Source organism: Talpa occidentalis, unplaced genomic scaffold (assembly GCF_014898055.3).
Source record: "Talpa occidentalis isolate TD23 unplaced genomic scaffold, MPIMG_talOcc4v2.1 talOcc4.7, whole genome shotgun sequence".
Lineage (NCBI taxonomy): Eukaryota > Metazoa > Chordata > Mammalia > Eulipotyphla > Talpidae > Talpa > Talpa occidentalis.
The window spans coordinates 40,453,314-40,479,630 of record NW_023605083.1 but is presented as its reverse complement, the minus strand read 5'-3'; the positions used below and the strand labels follow the sequence as shown (position 1 = coordinate 40,479,630).

Below are 26,317 nucleotides of genomic sequence, written 5' to 3'. Positions count from 1 at the left end.
AGGAGCAAAGACTATGCATTGGAGCAAAGAAAGTTTGTTCAATAAATGGTGCTGGGAAAACTGGGTCGCTACATGCAAAAGAATGAAGCTTGACCACTACCTCACACGATACACAAAAATCAACTCAAAATGGATTAAAGAACTAGACATAAGACCTGAAACCATAAAATACATAGAAGGAAATATAGGCGAAACACTACGGGATTTGCACATCAAAGACATCTTTACAGACACATCACCCAAAGCAGTGATAGTGAAGGCAAAGATAAACAGCTGGGACTACATCAAATTAAAGAGCTTCTGCACAGCAAAAGAGACAATAACAAAAACAAAGAGAAACCCCACCAACTGGGAGAACATTTTTGCACCCAACACTAATGATAAAGGACTGATCACAAAAATCTGCAAAGAGCTGATGAGACTCAGCAACAACAAAGAAAATAATCCAGTCAAAAAATGGGCAGAAGAGCTAAAAAGAAACTTCTCTGAAGAGGAAATGCAAATGGCCAACAGACATATGAAAAAATGTTCAACATCACTTGTAATCAGGGAAATGCAAATCAAAACTACCATGCGATACCATCTCACACCAGTGAGAATGGCACATATTAAAAAAACTAGCAACAACAAATGTTGGCGAGGGTGTGGAGAAAAAGGAACTCTTGTGCACTGTTGGTGGGAGTGCAAACTGGTCCAACCACTATGGAGAGCTGTGTGGAGATTTCTGGACCTACTAAACATAGAGCTTCCATATGATCCAGCAATTCAACTCCTAGGTATTTACCCAAAGGACACAGAAACATCAATTCCAAAGAGCACCTGCACTCCTATGTTTATAGCAGCACTGTTTACAATAGCTAAGCTTTGGAAACAACCCAAATGCCCAAAAATAGATGACTGGATCAAGAAGATGTGGTACATATATACCATGGAATATTACTCAGCATTCAAAAAAGATAAACACATGCAATTTGCAGCAACATGGATGGCACTGGAAGGGATCATGCTCAGCGAAATAAGCCAAAAAGAAAAAGAAAAATACCGGATGGTCTCACTCATAGCAGGAATCTAGAAAACTTAAATAAGGGACCAGGAAAATGAATATAAGAAAGTGAAAATCAAAATCAACAAAAAACTATGAACCAGAGACACTTTTTGGGGGTGGGGGGCGGGAGGGGAAGGATTGGGGTCAGAATGGGGCGTTTGCAATTGTATGGGGGAATATAAAAATAAAATTTAATATTTAAAAAAAAAATAGAATTGTAATTGAGTTTACTGAGTTTTTCTCACCCCTCTGTTTGTGTTACCGTCTAACATGCGTACACTAAGTGTATAAGTTTGAAAGGTATAGTCTGATGAACTTTACATAGGCGTATATCCATTGTTACTACTACCAAATATGATGTAGAACATTTCAAGCACCCCAGAAAATTTTATTGAAAAGAACTAAAGCACTTATTAATTACAGGAATCTTTCAAAATTGCATCCATGAACAAATTTATTATATGCAGGTAAACAATTGTAAAACCAACTTAAGAGGAAAAAGCTGTGAGTAATCAGGAGTTTATTATGGGAAGTTCAACTTACATCAGCAGAATATTTTATGATATTATTTCTGATCCTCTCCTTCCATGGACTGTAAGGAGCGAAGGGAAGAAAGGAAGGGATTTCGTAGAGTTGGTGGGACTGAAGGATATTCCGTCTTCATTCTTGCCACTGAAGATGCTCCTACTCTCCAACCCAAAGACCTGTGACATAGCAATCTGGCATGTCAATAATCTACTCCAAGAATTATTAAGAAAATGTCAGAATTGTTGAGGCAGTCTGGATGATGATAGCTGGTATCTGTCAGCAGAGAGGGTGATTATTAACATGTTCATCTTGAGTCTTTTGACATAAGGAACTGAACCCGATTCACAAGTGTTTCCAGGGCACGTTTCATGTCTCTGTTTCTCAGGCTGTAGATGAAGGGGTTCAGCAAGGGGGTGACTACCATATACATCACAGAAGCAGTTACCTTTTCATCACTGGAGGGGGCTGAAGAAGAAAACAGGTAAACTTCTGCAATGGTCCCATAGAATAAAGACACAACGAGGAGGTGGGAGCCACAGGTCGAAAGGACTTTGAAGAATTTCTTAGCAGAGGGTTCTCTCAGAACAGTGGTCCAAATGAGGATATAGGAGCCAACGACACCACTAAAAGGTGTCATGACAATCAACCCTCCCTCAATACTGAGGACCGACTCATTGATAGAGATGTCTGAGCAGCTCATCTTCAGGAGTGTAGTGAGATCACAGAAGAAGTGGTGTATGGCATTGTGAGCACAGAAGGACACTCTAGCCAAGAGCAGGGTGTGCAACAGAGAGTGGAGACAGCTTAAGAACCAGCACCCAGCTGCTAAGGAAACACACAGCTCCGGCCGCATGATGGTGTTGTAGTGGAGTGGGTGACAGATGGCCACATACCTGTCATAGGCCATCACTGCAAGAAGGAATATGTCAAAACAACCAAACCATATTAAAAAATAGGTCTGGGAAATGCACGCTGCATAGGGGATGGACTTGTCATCACTGTGCATGTTTGTCAGGATCTTAGGGACAGTGACAGATGAGAGACACACATCATTTAAGGCCAAATGGCTGAGGAAGAAGTACATGGGGGTGTGGAGGCGCGAGTCCAGCCTGATGAGCAGGATGATGAGCAGGTTCCCCAGCACCGTGGTCAGGTACATGCCCAGGAACAGGGCGAAGAACATGCCCCGCTGCTCTGGACAGATGGGGAGCCCCAGGAGGAGTAACTCGGACACGCTGCTCTGGTTCTCCCACCTCATGCTGCTCGTGTCTCTCCTGGGAAAGAAGAAGAGAGGTAGCGATGTTAGGAGTAGCAAAAAAAGCATAGCAATATCCGCTCTATATAAACATGTGAATTTTTAAATTTTTTGCTCACAGCTATTGATGGGTTCAAAACAGTCTCTCACTGTAGAGACTCAATGGTATACCATACTCTCCCCTTTTCCTACAATTTTTATTTCCATGGAATCAGAGGACATATTTTCTTTTACAGAATTATTTGTGGAACCACAGCCTTGTTCTAGGTATGGCACGAAGCAGTGAGTTCCTCAAAGTGGACAAAAACTCAAAGTCTTAACACTCAAGGCTTGTGCACCATCATATCAATATTAATCAAAATCAAAAACTGGCATGGCATGGCAAAATCATGAGTGACCCAGGACACATAAGTCAGCACTTTTGTCTGCAAAATATAGTTAACACCCTAAATGGAGTAGAAGAGCTAAGAAGTTGTGATAAGCTTACAGTGAAATGGCAGAATCCTTACTGATCATAGATATTGAATATTCTCTTTCAGCACAGAGTCCACCGGGTCCCCAAACCAACTTTCAAATAATGTCAAATATTTATCTTTAACATTCACTATACGGGTATCGGCCTAAGATTTTCCATACAGGATTTGCTTACATCTTCATCATAGCACTAATTAATCAGCACTCTAATAACTCTTTTATGTCTGAGGAGCAAAAGTACATTTTCCTTTTGGACAAAGGTACGTGAATATTGAATCTCCCCTAAAAATAGAGAGTATCTCTGTAAAATCAGAACGCTGAGTGCCATCATTTGTCATTCTGTTGGTCCTAGAGTTATCAATCATAATTACCATCATGCAATTTACAGAGGGATCTCACATACTTTAATTTCAAAAAGTAGAAATATGTCTAGAGATTGTATGAAACATTCAGAAAATATTATTTCTTCATTTCATAAATGACTTAAAGCAACAGCCAAAGAGCGAGATGACCACAGATGGATTCCAGGTTCAGCCTTTTTTGGCAGTGAGGTTAGAATAGGATCACACACACAAGCTGAAGAAGGAATCTAGACTGACTGACTGACTCAAGCAGTGGAGCAGGACAGCAAGGCTTCCTCAGGAACCATGAGCTTGTTGAGGCATCTGCTTATCTTGGTTCACGGCCACTGAGAGGACAGTTTCTGGACCTCCATGTGGAGGCCTGGCTGCCCACTGACGTGTGCTGTGTCAGCCTCACTGAGAAACAGAGGAAGCAAGCAGGAAGCAACTGGACCAACTAGGCTTGAGGGGTGTGCAGAGGCGCCTGTTCTTAGACTTCTACTCGTCCTGCCCCAGACAGCAGTGAAATAGGGATCTCATCACACTGGCACTAGCTTGGGGGAAAGATAATAAGAATCCTTGTCTCTACAGAGTACCAGTCACGAACCAGGTGTGGTGTGGACTGTCTGTGTGGATTGCATCATGTAGCCCTCAAAATTGCACTGTATGAGCAAGTAGTTACCCCTCCTTTCCCAGGGTGGATCTGAATGTCAGGGAGGAAACATGTAAGGTCCAGATGAGGACTGGGCCCAGTGGACCTGCTGCAGGCACTGAGGGTCCCATCCATTAAGCACCTGCCTGGTGGCAGAGACTCCCGGGAACCTTCCTCCCAAACAGAAATGGACCAGTGTTGAAAGATGGTTAATGTGATCCATGAGGGAGGCTTTGGATCCATGAGGTCATGTTACCACCACAGAAAAAAATCTGCAAATGAAGCATCAGCCCCCACATATACACTCTATACACACACGCGCGCACACACACACACACACACACACACACACACGGGCTGCACCCACGCACGCACAAATGCACGCACAAATGCACACACTAAAACTTCAAGTGCTTTGCATTTATAACTCATAAAATACAAGATCACACTTACCAAATGACTCAGTGAAAGTTTCAGTTCCTCCCTCCCCTGCAGCTCATGGGTAAATTCAGGAACCCCTACTCCAGAGCAGGAGCAAATTTCTCTCTTTGCACTTTGCAGTCACTTTACTTACCTGTGATGAGTCACCAGAGGTGAACATGTGGGGTTTATGGAGGAGGGAGGTAGATGGTCGAGATGAAAGGTTGACGATGAGACCGCAGATCACACTCAGCAGTGTGCTATTTGCGGGACCAGTTGGTGCTTCAGTTCTGGGGCAAAGAGGGGGAAAGAATAACATGTCATTAACGTCTCCCACTCTATCTCCAGATTCTCTGACTGCCCTTCTGTTTCATTCCCTTCCCTTCCTTCCCTGCTCTGTCTGGCATGACAGTGAGATCACAAACACACACATATTTGTGAGGGAACATCCATCCACCCATCACACACAGACCCACCTGAAGGACACCTCTGACCTCTGAGCACACAGACACCCTCTGCTCACCTATCCCTGCCCACCTCACCGTGTGTCGTTCCTCCTTACATCAGTCACCTTCTAATCAGTGTCTGAGTCCTCAGCTTCTGCTGTAAGACCAGCAAGAAAGAACTGAGAAGATATCTTGTGTGAGTCCATCGCCTCCTGAGCTTGCTGTGTCTGTCCCCGATGCCAGAGAATACCAGGAGGACACCACTTTATAATCACTTGAAGGACAAGGAAGGTCCCTCAGCTCCTGGTTAAGGAAAGAGAGTAGTTTGACTTTCTCAGTTCGCATCAGACCCTGGGGAGGAGCCTGCATAGAGACTGGATAGTAGACTGTGCTTGTTGGAGGCACCTGAGCGGTGTGGAGGTGTCAGGGGGCACTGACCTGCTCCTAGGCCACCTGAGAAGCAGCGTGACCTGACCCTCCTCTAGCATGAGGAGCCAGCACCTGTTCAGACAGCACTGGGTGCTGGAATCTGTCACTCATTTGTGGTTATCCTAAAAACGTAAAGTCCCTTCTCTCAGTCTTGTTTATTGGTTATAAAGTGCAGATAATTAAAGTATGATAATAATAAAAATTTTTCAAGTTTTGAGGTTATTCCTGCTAAAGCACATAAACGCCCAATAAATGTCAGCCCTTAGTGTCATTACCTTTGCATATTCCAACAAAAGAGAAATATAATTGTTGCTGTTGTTGCAGTTCAAGGTGGTTGAGTGACTTAATCAATTGATCAATTATTTTTCAAAGTTACTTCCACAACACAACACGAGTATGTGAAACTAATGTGAGTAACTCAGCTAGTACAGTTTCACACCAGCTCGGTTTAACTTGGTGACAGACACCCCCAGGCTGATGGCTCTGTGCTGCTCTAGACTCTTCAGAATGTGGACATTTGTGCATGGCCCTTCTCAAGGTTCTCCCCTACACACTTTGCCCAGTTCAGTCCACACCCCCAATTTTTCTTATACATATAAAGTACCTTAGAACTGGGGAGACAATTCCTTCCCACGTCTCCAAAGTCATGGCACCTCTAAGAAAATATGTGCTTTTAACACACCCCTCTGCCCCCCATACCCTATGCTGCACACACAGGGAGCTCACTGGGAATCAGACTCTGAAATGCAGCTTCTCTAGTCCAGACAAAAGGACACCTGCCATCTCCAAGGCAAGTAGCTCGTCCACATATAGTTTTTTTTTTCTCTCCAGTTTTAAAATTTTATTTTCTGTATTTTTTACATCATTTTTCATTTTTGCACAATGTATGCATTTTCCTCTTGGTTATATTCCCCATAGAGCTACCCCACTTTTTTTGAACCTAAATCCTCCTCCCTTCCCCGCCCCCACCCATAGTGTGTCTCTGGTCTATAGTTGCTTGTTGATTTTTACTTTATTATAACTAGTCTTTTTCCTGGTCCCTTATTTAGGTTTTCTAAATTCCTGCTATGAGTGAGACCATCGGTATTTTTCTTTTTCTTTCTGGCTTATTTCACTGAGCTATGCCCAAAAATAGGTGACTGGATCAAGAAGATGTGGTACATGTACACAATGGAATATTATTTAGCAATCAAAAATGATAAAACTCTTGCAATTTGCAGCAACATGGATGGAGCTGGAAGGGATCATGCACAGGTAGTTTTTGTTCTGTCTTTTAACTCTTGGTGAGGGACAGAGTCCTCATAGAGACCAGGGATTTTCCTCAGTTCAAGTCTCTGGAACAGAGCATTCATTCAAGGTAATTTAGCCATGTGACCAAGGTTACAAATAATCATCGCAAATGCTAACAGGTAAGTTATTTTTCAATAATTTTCAAATTATTGAAAAAATAACCACACAACGATTTTTCTGTGGATTGTGAAACATAATAACTTCATCCCATGTGTTCTTCTTTCATTGGAAATATTTGCAAAAAATGACCCATGAAGACATCGGCACATAAGCTTTTCTTTGTAAGGAAATTTTAATGAAAATTTAAATTTTCTAAGTGGGTTAGGACTATTCAATTTAACTGCTCTCATTTGTTTACCTTTGTTAGTTTTTATTTGATACACAGTAAGCTTCCCATTATTAAGATGAACAGTTGGATCATTTTGCCAGATGCATTCATTGTGAAACTATCATGTCAATGAAGTAGAGATACCGTGTGTGACCCTGCAGATGGCCATGTCCCATACTCAGACCCCACCTCCCCTTTTTACCTCTCCTCCTCTAACCATGCAAGCCCTGACCTGCTTACTCTCACTATAGTTTGCTTGTTCTCAAATTTCCATAAAGGGAATCACATAGTATGGGCTATCCTCTGGCAGACTTCTTTCATTAGTATGTTGCTTTAAGAGATATCAGAGTTGCTATATCAATATTTCTTTATTTTATAGCTGAATAATAGTTCACGTGTACCAAACATTGGTTATCACTGGGTTATTTTCCACTTGATACTATTAACATTAAGCTGAACATTTATAAACCAGTTTTGAATGGCCATAGACTTTCACATCTACTGATGATTACCTAAGAGGGAGATGGCTGATTCCAATGTAAGAACCTGGTCAGATTTTATGAACGACTATTGTTTTCAAAGTTGTCATATCGGTTTTCATTCTCAGAAGCAGTGTATGAGAGTTTGAACTCCCTCAAAACCCTAACATACATCAGTTTTTTAAATTATGGTAGATCTAGTCAACTTTTGTTATGACCATTTCTGTAAATTCAGCATTCTACTGGGAGCGTAGTGATGACATTTTGTCAAGTAAATTTGCATTTACTTGATCTCTAATAATATGCAGCATCTAATCATGTCTTATATTTATCTGGTGAAGCATTTGTTCACTTTTTTGGCCCTTGTTTAAGCCATATCACAGGATTTCATCCCATGTGTTTTTCTAAAAAATTTTTATTTGTGATTTCATATTAAGAGTATTTTCTATTTTAATACTGTACATTTTACATTTAGTGCAAGATTTGGCTGGAAGTTTGCTTTAGCGACTGTGGGTATTCAACTCCTTCAACTCCCTTTACTGTCGACTGTATTTCCTCCACTGATTACCCTTGCTCCTCTATGAATTACCTGGTCTACAAATAAGGATCTGTTTATAGGCTCTGTTCTGTTCCATGGACCTATTTTGTTTTTCATCCTTATTCTAACATGAGTCAGACTTTATTACAGTAATTTTATGATCAGCTTATACTTTATTTTTAAAAATTTTTAAGGGTTTATTCATATATACAAAAACTGGGATACAGGCCAGAAGTGGGGATGTGTGAGATTTCACCAGAGACAGAGTAAGGAGCAGAACAGGCAGATTGACTGATATACACTGCTGAGAGGAGCAGCGGGTGAGTCAGGAGAGGTCTGCTGTGCCACGTTGGTAGCTCCCTGGTCAGAGATCGATCGAACTCGTGCTGCAGTGGCTGCGGATATTTCATAGGTTGTGTCTTAACCCCTTGCACCACCAGGGAGGTCCGATTAGCTCATACTTTAGAGGAAGATTCACGTGTCCTCTCGTCAAAACTATTTTGAGTAACCCACGTTCTTGGCATCTCCTTCAAAAACTAGATCAGCTTCCCAATTTGTTGTGAATTTTCAAGTGTTCTCATGTAATCACTACCTTATATTTACAGCTTACCCACGATTTTCCATAGTATAAATCTCCTGAATTTTGTCAGTTTGTTTTTCAGCTAATATCTTTACTTTAACTTCTCTTTGGTAGAATATATTCCAGGTTGCTAGAGATTACTAAAAATATTTTTGTTACATATAAAAATTACGTTCTTCTGTCTTCTGATTCCTTCATTCTTCTATTGCCGCTATTGCATATAAGCTCATTCTTTTAGCTTAGTTTGGTGACCATTGGGTGCATCCGGCTCTGTCACTTTTGACCCTCACCTCTACCTGAAAAGTTGGTAGAGTTCACTCTTCCAGCTTCTCTACTGGGTGAACTAAAAGGAAAGTTATTAAGTCAGCACAGAGTGATCACACCCATACCTATGCATGTGATGCTTGATAATAATATAAGGCTTTTGTTTACATGAGGGAGTAAAAGACAGAAAGTTGGGGAGAAATGAAAACAAAAGTAGGAAAATTAGGAGCATTTCTTTACCAGAATGACATTCATATTATTTGTTGTCTTATAAATATATAGCTCTGTATAGTTATATGAATATATCATGTGCATATATTATGCATTATTTTTATATTGCCAAGGTCACATAATTTAACTGTAAAATACTTCCCAATATGTAAAATTTTATGCGCTCATATCACCATAAGGATTGTACTCATAGAATTGTAATTGAATTTATTGAGTTTTTCTCACCACTCTGTTTTGTGTTACCGCCTAACATGCGTATACTAAGTGTATAAATTTGAAATGTATAGTCTGATGAACTCTACATAGGTGTATGTCCATTGTTACTACTACCAAATAAGATGTAGAACATTTCAAGCACCCCAAAAAATTTCTTTTTGAAAAGAACTAAAGTACTTATTGATAACAGGAATCTTTCAAAATTGCATCCATGAACAAATTTATTATATGCAGGTAAACAATTGTAAAACCAACTTAAGAGGAAAAAGCTGTGAGTAATCAGAAGTTTATTATGGGAAATTCAACTTACACTAGCAGAGATTTTTATGATTTTCTTTCTGAGCCCCTCCTTCCACGGACTATGAGGAGCGAAGGGAAGAAAGGCAGGGATTTCATGGAGCTGGTGGGCCTAAAGGACTTTCCATCCTAATTCCTGCCGCTGAAGATCCTCCTACTCTCCAACCCCAAGACCTGTGACGTTGCAATCAGGCATCATCTACTCCAAGAATTGTTAAGAAAATATCAGAATCATTGAGTCAGTCTGGTTGATGAGCTGGTCTATGACAGCAGAGAGAGTGATTATTAACTCATAAGGTACTTAACCCGATTCACAAGTGTTTCCAGGGCACTTTTCATGTCTCTGTTTCTCAGGCTGTAGATGAAGGGGTTCAGCAAGGGGGTGACTACCATATACATCACAGAAGCAGTTATGTATTCATCACTGGATGTGGATGAGGAAGAAAAAAGGTAAACTTCTGCAATGGTCCCATAGAATAAAGACACAACGAGGAGGTGGGAGCCACAGGTCGAAAGGACTTTGAAGAATTTCTTAGCAGAGGGTTCTCTCAGAACAGTGGTCCAAATGAGGATATAGGAGCCAACGACACCGCTAAAAGGTGTCATGACAATCACCCCTCCCTCAATACTGATGACCAATTCATTGATAGAGATGTCTGAGCAGCTCATCCTCAGGAGTGTAGTGAGGTCACAGAAGAAGTGGTGTATGGCATTGTGAGCACAGAAGGACACTCTAGCCAAGAGCAGGGTGTGCAACAGAGAGTGGAGACAGCTTAAGAACCAGCACCCAGCTGCCAAGGAAATACACAGCTCCGGCCTCATAATGGTATTGTAGTGGAGTGGGTGACAGATGGCAACATACCTGTCATAGGCCATCACTGCAAGAAGGAATATGTCAAAACAACCAAACCATATTAAAAAATATGTCTGGGAAATGCACGCTGCATAGGGGATGGACTTGTCATCACTGTGCATGTTTGTCAGGATCTTAGGGACAGTGACAGATGAGAGACACACATCATTTAAGGCCAAATGGCTGAGGAAGAAGTACATGGGGGTGTGCAGGCGCGAGTCCAGCCTGATGAGCAGGATGATGAGCAGGTTCCCCAGCACCGTGGTCAGGTACATGCCCAGGAACAGGGCGAAGAACATGCCCCGCTGCTCTGGACGGATGGGGAGCCCCAGGAGGAGGAACTCGGACACGCTGCTCTGGTTCTCCCACCTCATGCTGCTCGTGTCTCTCCTGGGAAAGAAGAAGAGAGGTAGCGATGTTAGGAGTAGCAAAAAAAGCATAGCAATATCCGCTCTATATGAACATGTGAATTTTTAAATTTTTTGCTCACAGCTATTGATGGGTTCAAAACAGTCTCTCACTGTAGAGACTCAATGGTATACCATACTCTCCCCTTTTCCTACAATTTTTATTTCCATGGAATCAGAGGACATATTTTCTTTTACAGAATTATTTGTGGAACCACAGCCTTGTTCTAGGTATGGCACAAAGCAGTGAGTTCCTCAAAGTGGACAAAAACTCAAAGTCTTAACACTCAAGGCTTGTGCACCATCATATCAATATTAATCAAAATCAAAAACTGGCATGACATGGCAAAATCATGAGTGACCCAGGACACATAAGTCAGCACTTTTGTCTGCAAAATATAGTTAACACCCTAAATGGAGTAGAAGAGCTAAGAAGTTGTGATAAGCTTACAGTGAAATGGCAGAATCCTTACTGATCATAGATATTGAATATTCTCTTTCAGCACAGAGTCCACCGGGTCCCCAAACCAACTTTCAAATAATGTCAAATATTTATCTTTAACATTCACTATACGGGTATCGGCCTAAGATTTTCCATACAGGATTTGCTTACATCTTCATCATAGCACTAATTAATCAGCACTCTAATAACTCTTTTATGTCTGAGGAGCAAAAGTACATTTTCCTTTTGGACAAAGGTACGTGAATATTGAATCTCCCCTAAAAATAGAGAGTATCTCTGTAAAATCAGAACGCTGAGTGCCATCATTTGTCATTCTGTTGGTCCTAGAGTTATCAATCATAATTACCATCATGCAATTTACAGAGGGATCTCACATACTTTAATTTCAAAAAGTAGAAATATGTCTAGAGATTGTATGAAACATTCAGAAAATATTATTTCTTCATTTCATAAATGACTTAAAGCAACAGCCAAAGAGCGAGATGACCACAGATGGATTCCAGGTTCAGCCTTTTTTGGCAGTGAGGTTAGAATAGGATCACACACACAAGCTGAAGAAGGAATCTAGACTGACTGACTGACTCAAGCAGTGGAGCAGGACAGCAAGGCTTCCTCAGGAACCATGAGCTTGTTGAGGCATCTGCTTATCTTGGTTCACGGCCACTGAGAGGACAGTTTCTGGACTTCCATGTGGAGGCCTGGCTGCCCACTGACGTGTGCTGTGTCAGCCTCACTGAGAAACAGAGGAAGCAAGCAGGAAGCAACTGGACCAACTAGGCTTGAGGGGTGTGCAGAGGCGCCTGTTCTTAGACTTCTACTCGTCCTGCCCCAGACAGCAGTGAAATAGGGATCTCATCACACTGGCACTAGCTTGGGGGAAAGATAATAAGAATCCTTGTCTCTACAGAGCACCAGTCACGAACCAGGTGTGGTGTGGACAGTCTGTGTGGATTGCATCATGTAGCACTCAAAATTGTACTGTATGAGGGAGTAGTTACCTCCTTTCCCAGGGGGGATCTGAATGTCAGGGAGGAAACATGTAAGGTCCAGATGAGGACTGGGCCCAGAGGACCTGCTGCAGGCACTGAGGGTCCCATCCATTAAGCACCTGCCTGGTGGCGGAGACTCACGGGAACTTTCCTCCCAAACAGAAATGGACCAGTGTTGAAAGATGAATAATAGTTCATGAGCAAGGCTTTAGTCTGTCAGGTGAAAGTTATAACCACAGAAAAAAATATCTGCAAATTCAGCGTCAGCCCGCACATATAGTACACATACATACACACACACCCCATACCGTGAAGTGACATGCGTTTATTACTCGAAGAAAATAGAAGATCACTCCTACCAAATGGCTCTGTAACAATTTCAAATCCTCCCTCCTCTGCTGCTCATGGATAAATGCAGGAATCCCTGCTCCAGAGCTGGGAGCACATCTTCTCTCTTTACCCTCTGCCGTCTCTTTCCTTACCTGAGATGAGTAGTCAGAGGTGAACATGTTGGAGTTATGGAGGAGGGAGGTAGATGTTTGTTATGAAAGGGCTGATTAAAAAACTGCGGATCACACCCAGCAGTGGCCCCCACATACTTCATGGGGGACCCCGTTGGTGCTTGTGTCCTGGGCAAAGTGGGGGAAAGAATAACATGTCATTTACTTCTCTCCAACTCATACTCTCCCTGAAACTCTTCCGTTTCGTTTCTTGCCCTTCCTTCCCTGCTCTGTCTGACATGAGGGTGAGGTCACAAACACACACATATTTGTGAGGGAACGTCCATCCACCCATCACACCCAGACCCACCTGGAAGACACATCTGACCTCTGAGCACACAGACACACTCTGCTCACCTAGAATCCCTGCCCACGTCACCGTGTGTTGTTCCTCCTTTTATCAGTCACCTTCTAATCAGTGTCTGAGTCCTCAGCTTCTGCTGGGAAGACCAGCAAGAAAGAACTGAGAAGACATTCTGTGTGAGTCCATCACCTCCTGAACTTGCTATGTCTGTCCCTGATGCCAGAGAACAGCCAGGAGGACACCACTTTATAACCACTTGTAGGACAAGGAAGGTCCCTCAGCTCCTGGTTAAGGAAAAAAGAGTAATTTGATTGTCTCAGTCTTATCAGACCCTGGGGAGGAGCCTGCATAGAGATTGGAAGGACTGAGATAGTTGAAGGCACCTGAGTGGTGTCAGGGTATCAGGGGACACTGACCTGCTCATAGGCCACCTGAGAAGCAGGATAACCTGGCCTTCCTCCATCCGGCATGAGGAAGCCAGCGCCTATTCAGACGGCACTGGGTGCTGGACTCCTTCATCCTAAATAAGTGAAGTCACGTCTCTCAGTCTTGTTTATCAGCTATAAAGTGCAGATAATAAACATGTGACAGTTATGAAGATTTTATTAAAGTTTCGAGATCACTTCTATTAAGCACATAAATGTTAGCCCTTATTGTCATTACCTTTGCATATTCCAACAAAAGATAAATATAATTATTGATGTTGATGCTCGTTCAAGGCAGTTGAGTGACTGTCAGTTGATTCATTATTTTTCAAAGCTGCTTCCACAACACAGCACGAGTATGGGATACAAATGTGAGTGGCTCAGCCAGTACACTTTTACACCAGCTCGGTTTAACCTGGTAACAGACACCCCAGGACTGAATGGCTCCTTGCTCCTCTAGACTCTTCAGAAAGTGGGCATTTGTGCATCACCTTCTCAAGGTTCTCCCCTACACACCTTGCCCAGTTCAGTCCACACCCCCAATTTTCTTATAATGTCCCCAGAACTGGGGACACATTCCTTCTCATGTCTCCAAATTCATGGCACCTCTAAAAAAAGATGTGTCTTTAACACTCTCCTCTGCCCCCCATACACTAGGCCAGCACAGGGCTGCACACACAAGGGGCTCAGTCTGCACACACAGACTGAGAAATGCAGCTTCTCTAGTCCAGACGGAAGGTTGCCTGCCGTCTCCAAGGCAAGTATCTCGTCCACACATTGGTTTCATTTCTCTGTCTTTTAACTCTAGCATCCAGAAAAGGGAGCTCGTAGAGACCAGGGATTTTCCTTAGTTCAAGTCTCTGTGCTACTTTATGTACACAGAACAGAGGATTCATTCAAGATAATTTAGTGACCAATTTTACACATGATCATCCAAAAACGCTTGAAGGTAAATAAAGTAAGAATCAACCAGAACAAAATAATCACACCATGATTATTCTACCTATTGTGAAACAGAACTTGGTATTCATTGAAGATATATGAAAAAAACAGCTGTGAACTTTGCTTTATAATGAAAATTTAAATTTTCTAATTGGTTTGGGATTATTCAAATTAACTTCATCTCATTTGTTTTACCTTTGTAAGTTTTCATTTGATACACAATAAGCTTTTGATTATTAAAATGAATAGGTTGATCAGTTTTATCAAATGCATTCATTGTGAAACTATCATGGCAGTGAAATAGAGATACCGTTCATCACCTTGCAGATGGCCATGTCCCCTATGATGACCCTTCCTCTCCTTTTTACCTCTCCTGCTATAACCATGCAACTCCTGACCCACTTGCTCTCACTATAGATTGCTTATTCTAGAAATTTCCATAAAGGGAATTACATAGTATGGGTTATCCTCTGGCAGACTTCTTTCATTAGTATGTTACTTTGAGACACATCCCAGTTGCTATATCAACAGTACATCATTTTATTGCCTTATAATACTTCATGTGTATCAAATGATTAACGCGGGATTATTTCCCACTTGAATCTGTTAACATTAAACTGAATACGTATGAACCAGTTTTGAATGGACATAGACTTGTGTCTAATGGGTAATTACCTAAGAGTGAGTCAATGCTTAAGTTCAAGGTCTACATTTTAAGAAACTACTAGTTGTCTTATCACTTTTCCTCCTCACGGTGTTTGAGAGGTTGAATCCTTCATAACCCTTAGTTTGATCAGTGTTTTTAACTTTAAGATTATAGCAGATCTGGTCAACTTTTATTATGGCCAGTTCTGTAAATTTAGCAATCTGGTGGGAGTGCAGTGATGAGACTTTGGGATTTTTAATTCACATTTACTTGATCTCTAATAATGTGCTGCATCTAATCATGTCTTATAATTACCTGGTGACACATTTGATCAAACTTTTGCCCAATTGCTTAACCCATATCACAGGATTTTATCACATATCTTCTTCTAAAATTTCAGTAATATGAGATTTTATGTGAAGGATATTTTCTATTTTAATATTTTATATTTTACATTGAGTGCAAGTTTGGCTGGAAGTTCATTTTGGTGACTATGTATATTCAAATCCTTCAACACCCTTTACTGTAGACTGCATTTCCTCCACTGATTGCCCTTGTTCCTCTATGAAGTATCTGGTCTACACAGTATGGATCCTCTCATTGGCTCTGTTCTTTTCCATTGATCTATTTTTTCATCTTTATTCTAACATGAGTCTCACTTGATTACTGTAGTTTTATTATCAGCTCATACTTTAGGGGAAGATTGATCACATCCTCTTGTCAAAACTGTTTTGAGTAACCCAGGTTCTTCACATCTCCTTCAAAAAATTAGAAACAATTTGTCAATTTCCACCACCAAAAGAAAAAGTAAGCCTTTTAAGGGATTGCAATGCTTATCATTGAAGCTTTTGAATCAGGAAACATTCTTTTTTATCTTAACTAATATTATGAAAAATTTTATTGTTCCTCCATTCATTGTGAATTTTCAAGTATTCTTATATAATCACTGTGTTACATCTAGAGCATTAGCCTTGATTTTCCATTAGTATAAGTCTACCGAATTTCCTTAGTTTTTCTATAAATTTCTTCATTTCACCTTCTCCTTCGTGGAATATATTCCAGGTTGGTAGAGATTACCAAAAATATTTTTACTGCATATAAAAACAACATTCTTATTTTATTTTTATATTCCCCATACAATTGCAACCCCCTGATTTTGACCCCAAACCCTCCTTCCCCCACCCCCCCAAGTGTGTCTCTGGTTCACAGTTGTTTGTTGATTTTGACTTTTTTCTTTCTTATAGCTATTATTTTTCTTGCTCCCTTATTTAGGTTTTCTAGATTCCTGTTATGAATGAGACTATCCAATATTTTTCTTTTTCTTTCTGGCTTTTTCGCTGAGCATGATCCCTTCCAGCTCCATCCATGTTGCTGCAAATTGCATGTGTGAAAACAACATTCTTTTGTCTTCTGATTCTTTCATCCTTGTATTGCTGCTATTGCTTATTAGCTGTAGCTTGAGGCTTAGTTAGGTGATAATTGGAAGCAGTCAGTCTCCCTCCCCTTGACCCTAACCTCTGCCTGAAAAGTTGGTTGAATCAGTTTTCAGCTCTTCTAGTGGGTGAGCAACAAGAAGGGCACCAAATCAGCATTTTCTTATCACCCCTGCAACTACACACTGGATGCTTGATAAAAATTTCAGTAAAGCCTTTTGTTTTCGTGAGGGAGTAAAAGACAGAAAATTGAGAGTTATGAAAAAAGTAAATACGAAAATTAGGAGCATTTCTATATCAGAATGACATTCATATTATATGGTGATATCTTATAAATATATCTCTATATTCATGTGAACGTATCATTTGTGTATATAGTATATGTATTATTTTCATATTGCCATGGTCATATACATTAACTGTAAAATACACACTCCCCAATTTATACAATTTTATGCACTCACATCACCATAACAATTGAACTCATTAAATAGTGAACATAGTTTATTGAGTTCTTCTCACCCTTCATTTTGTGTGCTGCCTAACATGGGAAAACTGAGTGTAGCAATTTGAAATGTGTAACCTGATAAACTTTAAATAAGCGTATCTCCATTGTTACTATTGCCAAATAAGATGGAGAACATTTCAGGTACCCCAGAAAATTTTTTTTGGAAAAGAACTAAAATCCTTACTATTAACAGAAAGGCAGGGATTTCATGGAGTTGGTGGGACTCACATCCTCCCTCCTCCTCACATCCTATCTACCTGTGATGTAGCAATCAGGCATCATCTACTCCTAGAATTGCTAAGAAAATGTCAGAATCATTGAGGCAGTCTGGTTGATGAAAGCTGGTGTCTGTCAGCAGAGAGGGTGATTATTAACATGTTCATCTTGAGTCTTTTGACGTAAGGAACTTAACCCGATTCACAAGTGTTTCCAGGGCACGTTTCATGTCTCTGTTTCTCAGGCTGTAAATGAAGGGGTTCAGCAAGGGGGTGACAACCATATACATCACAGAAGCAGTTATGTTTTCATCACTGGAGGTGGATGAGGAAGAAAACAGGTAAACTTCTGAAATGGTCCCATAGAATAAAGACACAACGAGGAGGTGGGAGCCACAGGTAGATAGGACTTTGAAGAATTTCTTAGCAGACGGTTCTCTCAGGACAGTGGTCCAAATCCGGATATAGGAGCCAACGACACCACCAAAAGGTGAGAGGACGATCACCCCTCCCTCATAAAAGATGACCAACTCATTGATGGAGATGTCTGAGCAGCTCATCCTAAGGAGTGTAGTGAGATCACAGAAGAAGTGGTGTATGGTATTGTCAGCACAGAAGGACACTCCAGCCAAGAGAAGGGTGTGCAACAGAGAGTGCAGATTGCTGAAGAACCAACATGCAGCTACTAAGAGGACACACATCTCCTGCCTCATGATGGTGGTGTAGTGGAGGGGCTGACAGATGGCCACGTACCTGTCATAGGCCATCACTGCAAGAAGGAAATTGTCGAAACAACCAAACAATATTAAAAAATAGGTCTGGGAGATGCACGCTGCAAAGGAGATGGACTTGTCATTAGTGTGCATGTTGGTGAGCATCTTAGGGACAGTGACAGATGAGAGACACACATCATTGAAGGCCAAGTGGCTGAGGAAGAAGTACATGGGGGTGTGGAGGCGCGAGTCCAGCCTGATGAGCAGGATGATGAGCAGGTTCCCCAGCACCGTGGTCAGGTACATGCCCAGGAACAGGGCGAAGAACAGGCCCCGCTGCTCTGGACGGATGGGGAGCCCCAGGAGGAGGAACTCAGACTCGCCACTCTGGTTCTTCATCTCATGTTTCTCATGTCTCTGCTGGGAAAGAAGAGGAGAGGTAGAAAAGTGAGAAGTAGCCCTACAAACAGCAATATCCTCTATTCATGAACACTTACCAAATGACTCTGTAAATATTATAATTTCTCCCTCCCCTGCTGCTCATGGATAAATGCAGGAACCCCTGCTCCAGAGCGGGGAGCACATCATCTCTCTTTACCCTCTGCAGTCCCTTTCATTACCTGAGATGAGTAGTCAGAGGTGAACATGTGGGAGTTTTGGAGGAGGGAGGGCTGATGAAGAGACTTGGATCACAGCCAGCAGCCGTCCCCATGTGCTTTAGGGGGGCACAATTGGTGCGTATGTCCTGTGGCAAAGAGGGGGAAAGAATAACATGCATTTAGCTCTCTCCAAATCTGTCTCCAGTCTCTTTGACTACTCGTTCCTTCCACTCTCTGTCTGACATAAGGGGAAGTCACACACACAGACCTATTGTGAGGGAGCATTCATCCACCCCTCTCACACACTGATCCACCTGGAGGACACTTCTGATCTATGAGCACAGGACACACTCTGCTCACCTAGAATCCCCTGCTCACTTCACCCTGTGTTGTTCCTTGTTACATCAGTCACCTTCTAATCAGTGCCTGAGTCTCAGCTTCTGCTGGGAAGACCAGCAACAAATAGTAACAAGACATCCTGTGTGAGTCCATTGCCTCCTGAACTTGCTGTGTCTGTCCCTGATGCCAGAGACTAGCCAGAAGGACACCAGTTCACAACCCACTTGAAGGACAGGGAAGGTCCCTCAGCTCCTGATTAAGGAAAGAGAATAATTTGACTGCCTGAGTTCCTGTCAGACCCTGGGGAGGAGCCTGCATCGAGGCTGGAGCGACTGAGCTAGGTGCAGGCACTTGAGCTCTGTGGAGGTATCAGGGGACACTGACCTGCTGATAGGCCATGTGAGAAGCAGTGTGACCTGGCTTTCCTCCAGCATGAGGAAGCCAGCACCTGTTCAGACAGCACTGGGCACTGGCCTCTTTCGATCAATTATTCATCCTAAATAAGTAAAGTCACTTCTCTCAGTCTTGTTTATGAGCTATAAAGTGCAGATAAAATAGTTATGAAGATTTTATTAAAGTTTCGAGGCCATTCCTGCTAAAGCACATAAACACCCAATAAATGTCAGCCCTTATTTTCATCCCTTTGCATATTCCAACAGAAGATAAATATAATCTTTGATGTTGATGCCAGTTCAAGGCAGTTGAGTGACTCTGTGAGTTGATTCATTATTTTGCAAAGCTACTTCCACAACACAACACGAGTATGTGATACAAATGTGAGGGCCCCAGCCTGTGTAGTTTTATACCCACTCTGTCTAATTTGATAACAGGCACCCCCAGGCTGATGGCTCTGTGCTGTTCTAGACTTTCCAAAAGTGGCCATTTGTGCGTGTCCCTTCTCAAGGTTCTCCCCTACACACCTTTCTCAGTTCAGTCCACACCCCCAATTTTTCTTATGCATATAATGTGCACTAGCACCGGGGACACATTCCTTCCCATGTCCCCAAAGTCATGGCACCTCTAAGAAGGAGGATGTATCTTTAACGCTCCCCTCCTGTCCCCATTCTCTAGGCCAGCACAGAGCTGCACACACAGGGTCTCACTGGGCACCAGACTCTGAAATGCAGCTTCTCTAATTCACACAGGACACCTGCCATCTCCAAGACGGGTATCTAGTCCACATGTAGTTTCGTTCTCTGTATTTTAACTCTTGGGGAGGGACAGGGAGCTCATAGACACCAGAGATTTTCTTAGTTCAAGTCTCTGTGCTACTTTATGACATAGAACAGAGGATTCATTCAGGGTAATTTTTTGACCAATTTTACACATGGGCATCCAAAAGCACTAAAAGGTAAATAAAGTACGAAATCACCAGAACAAAATATTCACACAATGGTTTTTCTACCAATTGCGAAACATGATGACTTGATATTCCTTCTTCATTGAAAATATTTTAAGAGATCACCCTCGAAGACATCTGCACCTAAACTTTTCTTTGCAAGGAAATTTTAGTGAAAATTTAAATTTTCTCATTGGTTTAGGACTTTTCAAGTTAACTGCATCTCATTTGTTTTACCTTTGTTAGTTGATACACAATAAGCTTTCAATTATTAAAATGAACAGTTTGCCGGATGCATTCATTGTGAAATTATCACGTCAATGAAGTAGAGATACCATGTGTGACCCTGCAGATGGCCATGTCCCATACTATGACCCCTATCCCCTTTTTACTTCTCCTGCTATAATCATGCAACCCCTGGCTCGCTTACTCTCACTATAGGTTGCTTGTTCTAGAAATTTCCATAAAGGGAATCACATAGTATGGGCTATCCTCTGGCAGACTTCTTTCATTAGTATGTTTTTTTAAGACATATCAACGTTGCTGTATCAACAATACATCATTTTATTGCTTAATAATATTTCATGTGTATCAAATATTGGTTAGCACTGGATTATTTCTCCCTTGAATCTCTTAACATAAGCTGAACATATAAACCATTTTTGAATGGACATAGACTTGTGTCTAATGGGTAATTACCTAAGAGTGAGTCAATGCTTCAGTTCAAGGTCTACATTTTAAGAAACTACTAGTTGTCTTATCACTTTTCCTCCTCACAGTGTTTGAGAGGTTGAATCCTTCATAACCCTTAGTTTGATCAGTGTTTTTAACTTTAAGATTATAGCAGATCTGGTCAACTTTTATTATGGCCAGTTCTGTAAATTTAGCATTCTGGTGGGAGTGCAGTGATGAGACTTTGGGATTTTTAATTCACTTACTTGATCTCTAATAATGTGCTGCATCTAATCATGTCTTATAATTACCTGGTGACACATTTGATCAAACTTTTGCCCAATTGCTTAACCCATATCACAGGATTTTATCACATATCTTCTTCTAAAATATTAATAATATGAGATTTTATATGAAGAGTATTTTCTATTTTAATACTTTATATTTTACATTGAGTGCAAGTTTGGCTGGAAGTTCATTTTGGTGACTATGTATATTCAAATACTTCAACACTCTTCACTGTATTTCCTCCACTGATGCCCTTGTTCCTCTATGAAATATCTGGTCTACACAGTATGGATCCTTTCATTGGCTCTGTTCTTTTCCATTGATCTATTTTTTCATCTTTATTCTCTAACATGATTCTCACTTGATTACTGTAGTTTTATTATCAGCTCATACTTTAGGGGAAGATTGATCACATCCTCTTGTCAAAACTGTTTTGAGTAACCCAGGTTCTTCACATCTCCTTCAAAAAATTAGAAACAATTTGTCAATTTCCACCAAAAAAAAAAAAACCAACAGAAAAATTGTAAGCCTTTTAAGGGATTGCAATGTTTATCATTGAAACTTTTGAATCGGGAAACATTCTTTTTTATCTTAACTAATATTATGAAAATTTTTATTTTTATTTGTTCCTCCATTCATTGTGAATTTTCAAGTATTCTTATATAATCACTGTTACATCTAGAGCATTAGCCTTGATTTTCCATTAGTATAAGTCTGCCGAATTTCCTTAGTTTTTCTGCAAATTTCTTCATTTCACCTTCTCTTTTATAGAATATATTCCAGGTTGGTAGCGATTACTAAAAATATTCTTACTGCGTATAAAGACAACATTCTTTTGTCTTCTGATTCCTTCATCCCTGTATTGCTGCTATTGCTTATTAGCTGTAGCTTGAGGCTTAGTTAGGTGATAATTGGAAGCAGTCAGTCTCCCTCCCCTTGACCCTAACCTCTGCCTGAAAAGTTGGTTGAATCAGTTTTCAGCTCTTCTAGTGGGTGAGCAACAAGGAAGGTACCAAATCAGCATATTCTAATCACACCCACAACTACACACTGGATGCCTGATAACAATTTAAGTAAAGCCTTTTGTTTTCTTGAGGGAGTGAAAGACAGAAAATTGAGAGTTATGAAAAAATTAAGTACAAAAATTAGGAGCATTTCTTTACCAGAATGATATTCATATTATATGGTGATATCTTATAAATATATCTCTATATTCATGTGAACATATAATTTGTGTATATAGTATATATATTATTTTCATATTGCCATGGTCACATACATTATCTGTAAAATACACACTCCCCAATTTATACAATTTTATGCACTCACATCACCATAATGATTGAACTCATTAAATAGTAAACATAGTTTATTGAGTTCTTCTCACCCTTCCCTTTTGTGTATTGCCTAACATGCACGCATTAAGTGTTGCAATTTGAAATGTGTAGCCTGATGAACTTTACATAAGTGTATCTCCATTGTTACTATTGCCAAATAAGATGGAGAACATTTCAAGCACCTCTGAAAAATTTTTTTGAAAAGAACTAAAGTCCTAACTATTAACGGAAAAGCAGGGATTTCATGGAGTTGGTGGGACTCACATCCTCCCTCCTCTCCTACCCCAAGACCTGTGATGTAGCAATCAGGCATCATCTACTCCAAGAATTGTTAAGAAAATGTCAGAATCGTTGAGGCAGTCTGGTTGATGAAAGCTGGTGTCAGTCAGCAGAGAGGGTGATTATTAACATGTTCATCTTGAGTCTTTTGACATAAGGAACTTAACCCGATTCACAAGTGTTTCCAGGGCACGTTTCATGTCTCTGTTTCTCAGGCTGTAGATGAAGGGGTTCAGCAAGGGGGTAACAACCATATACATCAAAGAAGCAGTTACCTTTTCATCACTGGAGGGGTCTGAGGAAGAAAAAAGGTAAACTTCTGCAATGGTCCCACAATACAAAGACACAACGAGGAGGTGGGAGCCACAGGTAGAAAGGACTTTGAAGAATTTCTTAGCAGAGGGTTCTCTCAGGACAGTGGTCCAAATCCGGATATAGGAGCCAACAATACCACCAAAAGGCGAGAGGACGATCACCACCCCCTCATAAAAGATGACCAACTCATTGATGGAGATGTCTGAGCAGCTCATCTTAAGGAGTGTAGTGAGATCACAGAAGAAGTGGTGTATGGTATTGTCAGCACAGAAGGACACTCCAGCCAAGAGAAGGGTGTGCAACAGAGAGTGCAGGTTGCTGAAGAACCAACATGCAGCTACTAAGAGGACACACAGCTCCTGCCTCATGATGGTGGTGTAGTGGAGGGGCTGACAGATGGCCACGTACCTGTCATAGGCCATCACTGCAAGAAGGAAATTGTCAAAACAACCAAACCATATTAAAAAATAGGTCTGGGAGATGCACGCTGCAAAGGAGATGGACTTGTCATTAGTGTGCATGTTGGTGAGCATCTTAGGGACAGTGACAGATGAGAGACACACATCATTGAAGGCCAAGTGGCTGAGGAAGAAGTACATGGGGGTGTGGAGGTGCGAGTCCAGTTTGATGAGCAGCATGATGAGCAGGTTCCCCAGCACCGTGGTCAGGTATATGCCCAGGAACAGGGCGAAGAACAGGCTCTGCTGCTCTGGACGGATGGGGAGCCCCAGGAGGAGGAACTCGGACACGCTGCTCTGGTTCTCCATCTCATGTTTCTCATGTCTCTGCTGGGAAAGAAGAGGAGAGGTAGAAAAGTGAGAAGTAGTCATACAAACAGCAATATCCTCTATTCATGAACACTTACCAAATGACTCTGTAAATATTACAAGTCCTCCCTCCCCTGCTGCTCATGGATTAATGCAGGAATCCTGCTCCAGAGTAGGGAGCACATCTTCTCTCTTTACCATCTGCAGTCCCTTTCCTTACCTGAGATGAGTAGTCAGAGGTGAACATGTGGGAGTTTTGGAGGAGGGGGGTAGATGTTTGAGATGAAAGGGCTGATGAAGAGACTCGGATCACAGCCACCAGCCGTCCCCATGTGCTCTAGGGGGGCACAATTGGTGCTTATGTCCTGTGGCAAAGAGGGGGAAAGAATAACATGCATTTAGCTCTCTCCAAATCTGTTTCCAGTCTCTTTGACTACTCGTTCCTTCCACTCTCTGTCTGACATAAGGGGAAGTCACACACACAGACCTATTGTGAGGGAGCATTCATCCACTCCTCTCACACACTGATCCACCTGGAGGACACTTCTGATCTATGAGCACAGGACACACTCTGCTCACCTAGAATCCCCTGCTCACTTCACCCTGTGTTGTTCCTTGTTACATCAGTCACCTTCTAATCAGTGCCTGAGTCTCAGCTTCTGCTGGGAAGACCAGCAACAAATAGTAACAAGACATCCTTGTGAGTCCATTGCCTCCTGAACTTGCTGTGTCTGTCCCTGATTCCAGGGAATAGCCAGAAGGACACCAGTTTACAACCCACTTGAAGGACAGGGAAGGTCCCTCAGCTCCTGATTAAGGAAAGAGAATAATTTGACTGCCTGAGTTCCTGTCAGACCCTGGGGAGGAGCCTGCATCGAGGCTGGAGGACCTGAGCTAGGTGCAGGCACTTGAGCTCTGTCGAGGTATCAGGGGACACTGACCTGCTGATAGGCCATGTGAGAAGCAGTGTGACCTGGCTTTCCTCCAGCATGAGGAAGCCAGCACTTATTCAGGCAGCACTGGGCGCTGGCCTCTGTCAATCAGTCTTGTTTAACAGCTATAAAGTGCAGATAAAATAGTTATGAAGATTTTATTAAAGTTTCGAGGCCATTCCTGCTAAAGCACATAAACACCCAATAAATGTCAGCCCTTATTTTCATCCCTTTGCATATTCCAACAAAAGATAAATATAATCTTTGATGTTGATGCCAGTTCAAGGCAGTTGAGTGACTCTGAGTTGATTCATTTTTTTTAAAGCTACTTCCACAACACAACACAAGTATGTGATACAAATGTGAGGGCCTCAGCCTGTGTAGTTTATACCCACTCAGTTTAACTTGGTTAACAGGCACCCCCAGGCTGATGGCTCTGTGTGCTGCTCTAGACTTTCCAAAAGTGGCCATTTGTGCATGTCCCTTCTCAAGGTTCTCCCCTACACACCTTTCTCAGTTCAGTCCACACCCCCAATTTTTCTTATGCATATAATGTGCACTTGCACTGGGGACACATTCCTTCCCATGTCCCCAAAGTCATGGCACCTCTAAGAAGGAGGATGTGTCTTTATGCTCCCTTCATGCCCCTATTCTTTAGGCCAGCATAGGGCTGCGCACACAGGGTCTCACTGGGCACCAGACTCTGAAATGCAGCTTCTCTAATTCACACAGGACACCTGCCATCTCCAAGACGGGTATCTAGTCCACATGTAGTTTTCGTTCTCTGTATTTTAACTCTTGGGGAGGGACAGAGAGCTCATAGACACCAGACATTTTCTTAGTTCAAGTCTCTGTGCTACTTTATGACATAGAACAGAGGATTCACTCAGGGTAATTTTTTGACCAATTTTACACATGGTCATCCAAAGGCACTAAAAGGTAAATAAAGTACGTTGTCACCGGAGCAAAATAATCACACAATGGTTTTTCTACCAATTGCGAAACATGATGACTTGATATTCCTTCTTCATTGAAAATATTTTAAGAGATCACCCTCGAAGACATCTGCACCTAAACTTTTCTTTGCAAGGAAATTTTAGTGAAAATTTAACATTTGTTATTGGTTTAGGACTTTTCAAGTTAACTGCATCTCATTTGTTTTACCTTTGTTAGTTGATACACAATAAGCTTTCGATTATTAAAATGAACAGTTTGCCAGATGCATTCATTGTGAAACTA

At 41.6% G+C, this 26,317-nt stretch overlaps 3 protein-coding genes across 5 annotated transcripts; all 3 read right to left on the bottom strand.

Moving 5' to 3' along the window:
- Positions 1-1,564: 1,564 nt before the first annotated feature.
- On the bottom strand, positions 1,565-2,285 carry LOC119232472 (olfactory receptor 1500-like). The gene is made up of 2 exons (XM_054689256.1): positions 2,019-2,285; positions 1,565-1,749 (listed from the first exon to the last, which is right to left on the bottom strand). The coding sequence occupies exons 1-2, from the start codon at positions 2,271-2,273 to the stop codon at positions 1,603-1,605; spliced, it is 402 nt and encodes a 133-aa protein (XP_054545231.1). The 5' UTR covers positions 2,274-2,285; the 3' UTR covers positions 1,565-1,602.
- A 6,832-nt stretch (positions 2,286-9,117) lies between these two features.
- LOC129144866 (olfactory receptor 1J4-like) lies at positions 9,118-18,839 on the bottom strand. 3 transcript variants are annotated; one of them, XR_008549628.1, is made up of 4 exons: positions 13,008-13,240; positions 10,120-11,056; positions 9,827-10,012; positions 9,118-9,148 (listed from the first exon to the last, which is right to left on the bottom strand). XR_008549628.1 is itself a non-coding variant. In XM_054689255.1 (3 exons), the coding sequence occupies exons 2-3, from the start codon at positions 11,038-11,040 to the stop codon at positions 9,968-9,970; spliced, it is 966 nt and encodes a 321-aa protein (XP_054545230.1). In that variant the 5' UTR covers positions 11,041-11,056; positions 18,832-18,839; the 3' UTR covers positions 9,795-9,967. The 3 variants fall into 3 exon arrangements, 2 of the variants coding, with proteins under 2 accessions (XP_054545230.1, XP_054545229.1); XM_054689255.1 differs by lacking the exons at positions 9,118-9,148; positions 13,008-13,240 and adding an exon at positions 18,832-18,839 and having other exon boundaries at positions 9,795-10,012; XM_054689254.1 differs by lacking the exon at positions 9,118-9,148 and having other exon boundaries at positions 9,795-10,012.
- LOC119231379 (olfactory receptor 1J4-like) lies at positions 17,663-24,146 on the bottom strand. Its single transcript, XM_054688588.1, has 4 exons — positions 23,232-24,146; positions 18,503-18,631; positions 18,252-18,376; positions 17,663-18,059 (listed from the first exon to the last, which is right to left on the bottom strand). Exons 1-4 carry the CDS (start codon positions 24,144-24,146, stop codon positions 17,663-17,665), a joined length of 1,566 nt encoding a protein of 521 aa, XP_054544563.1.
- Positions 24,147-26,317: the final 2,171 nt, after the last annotated feature.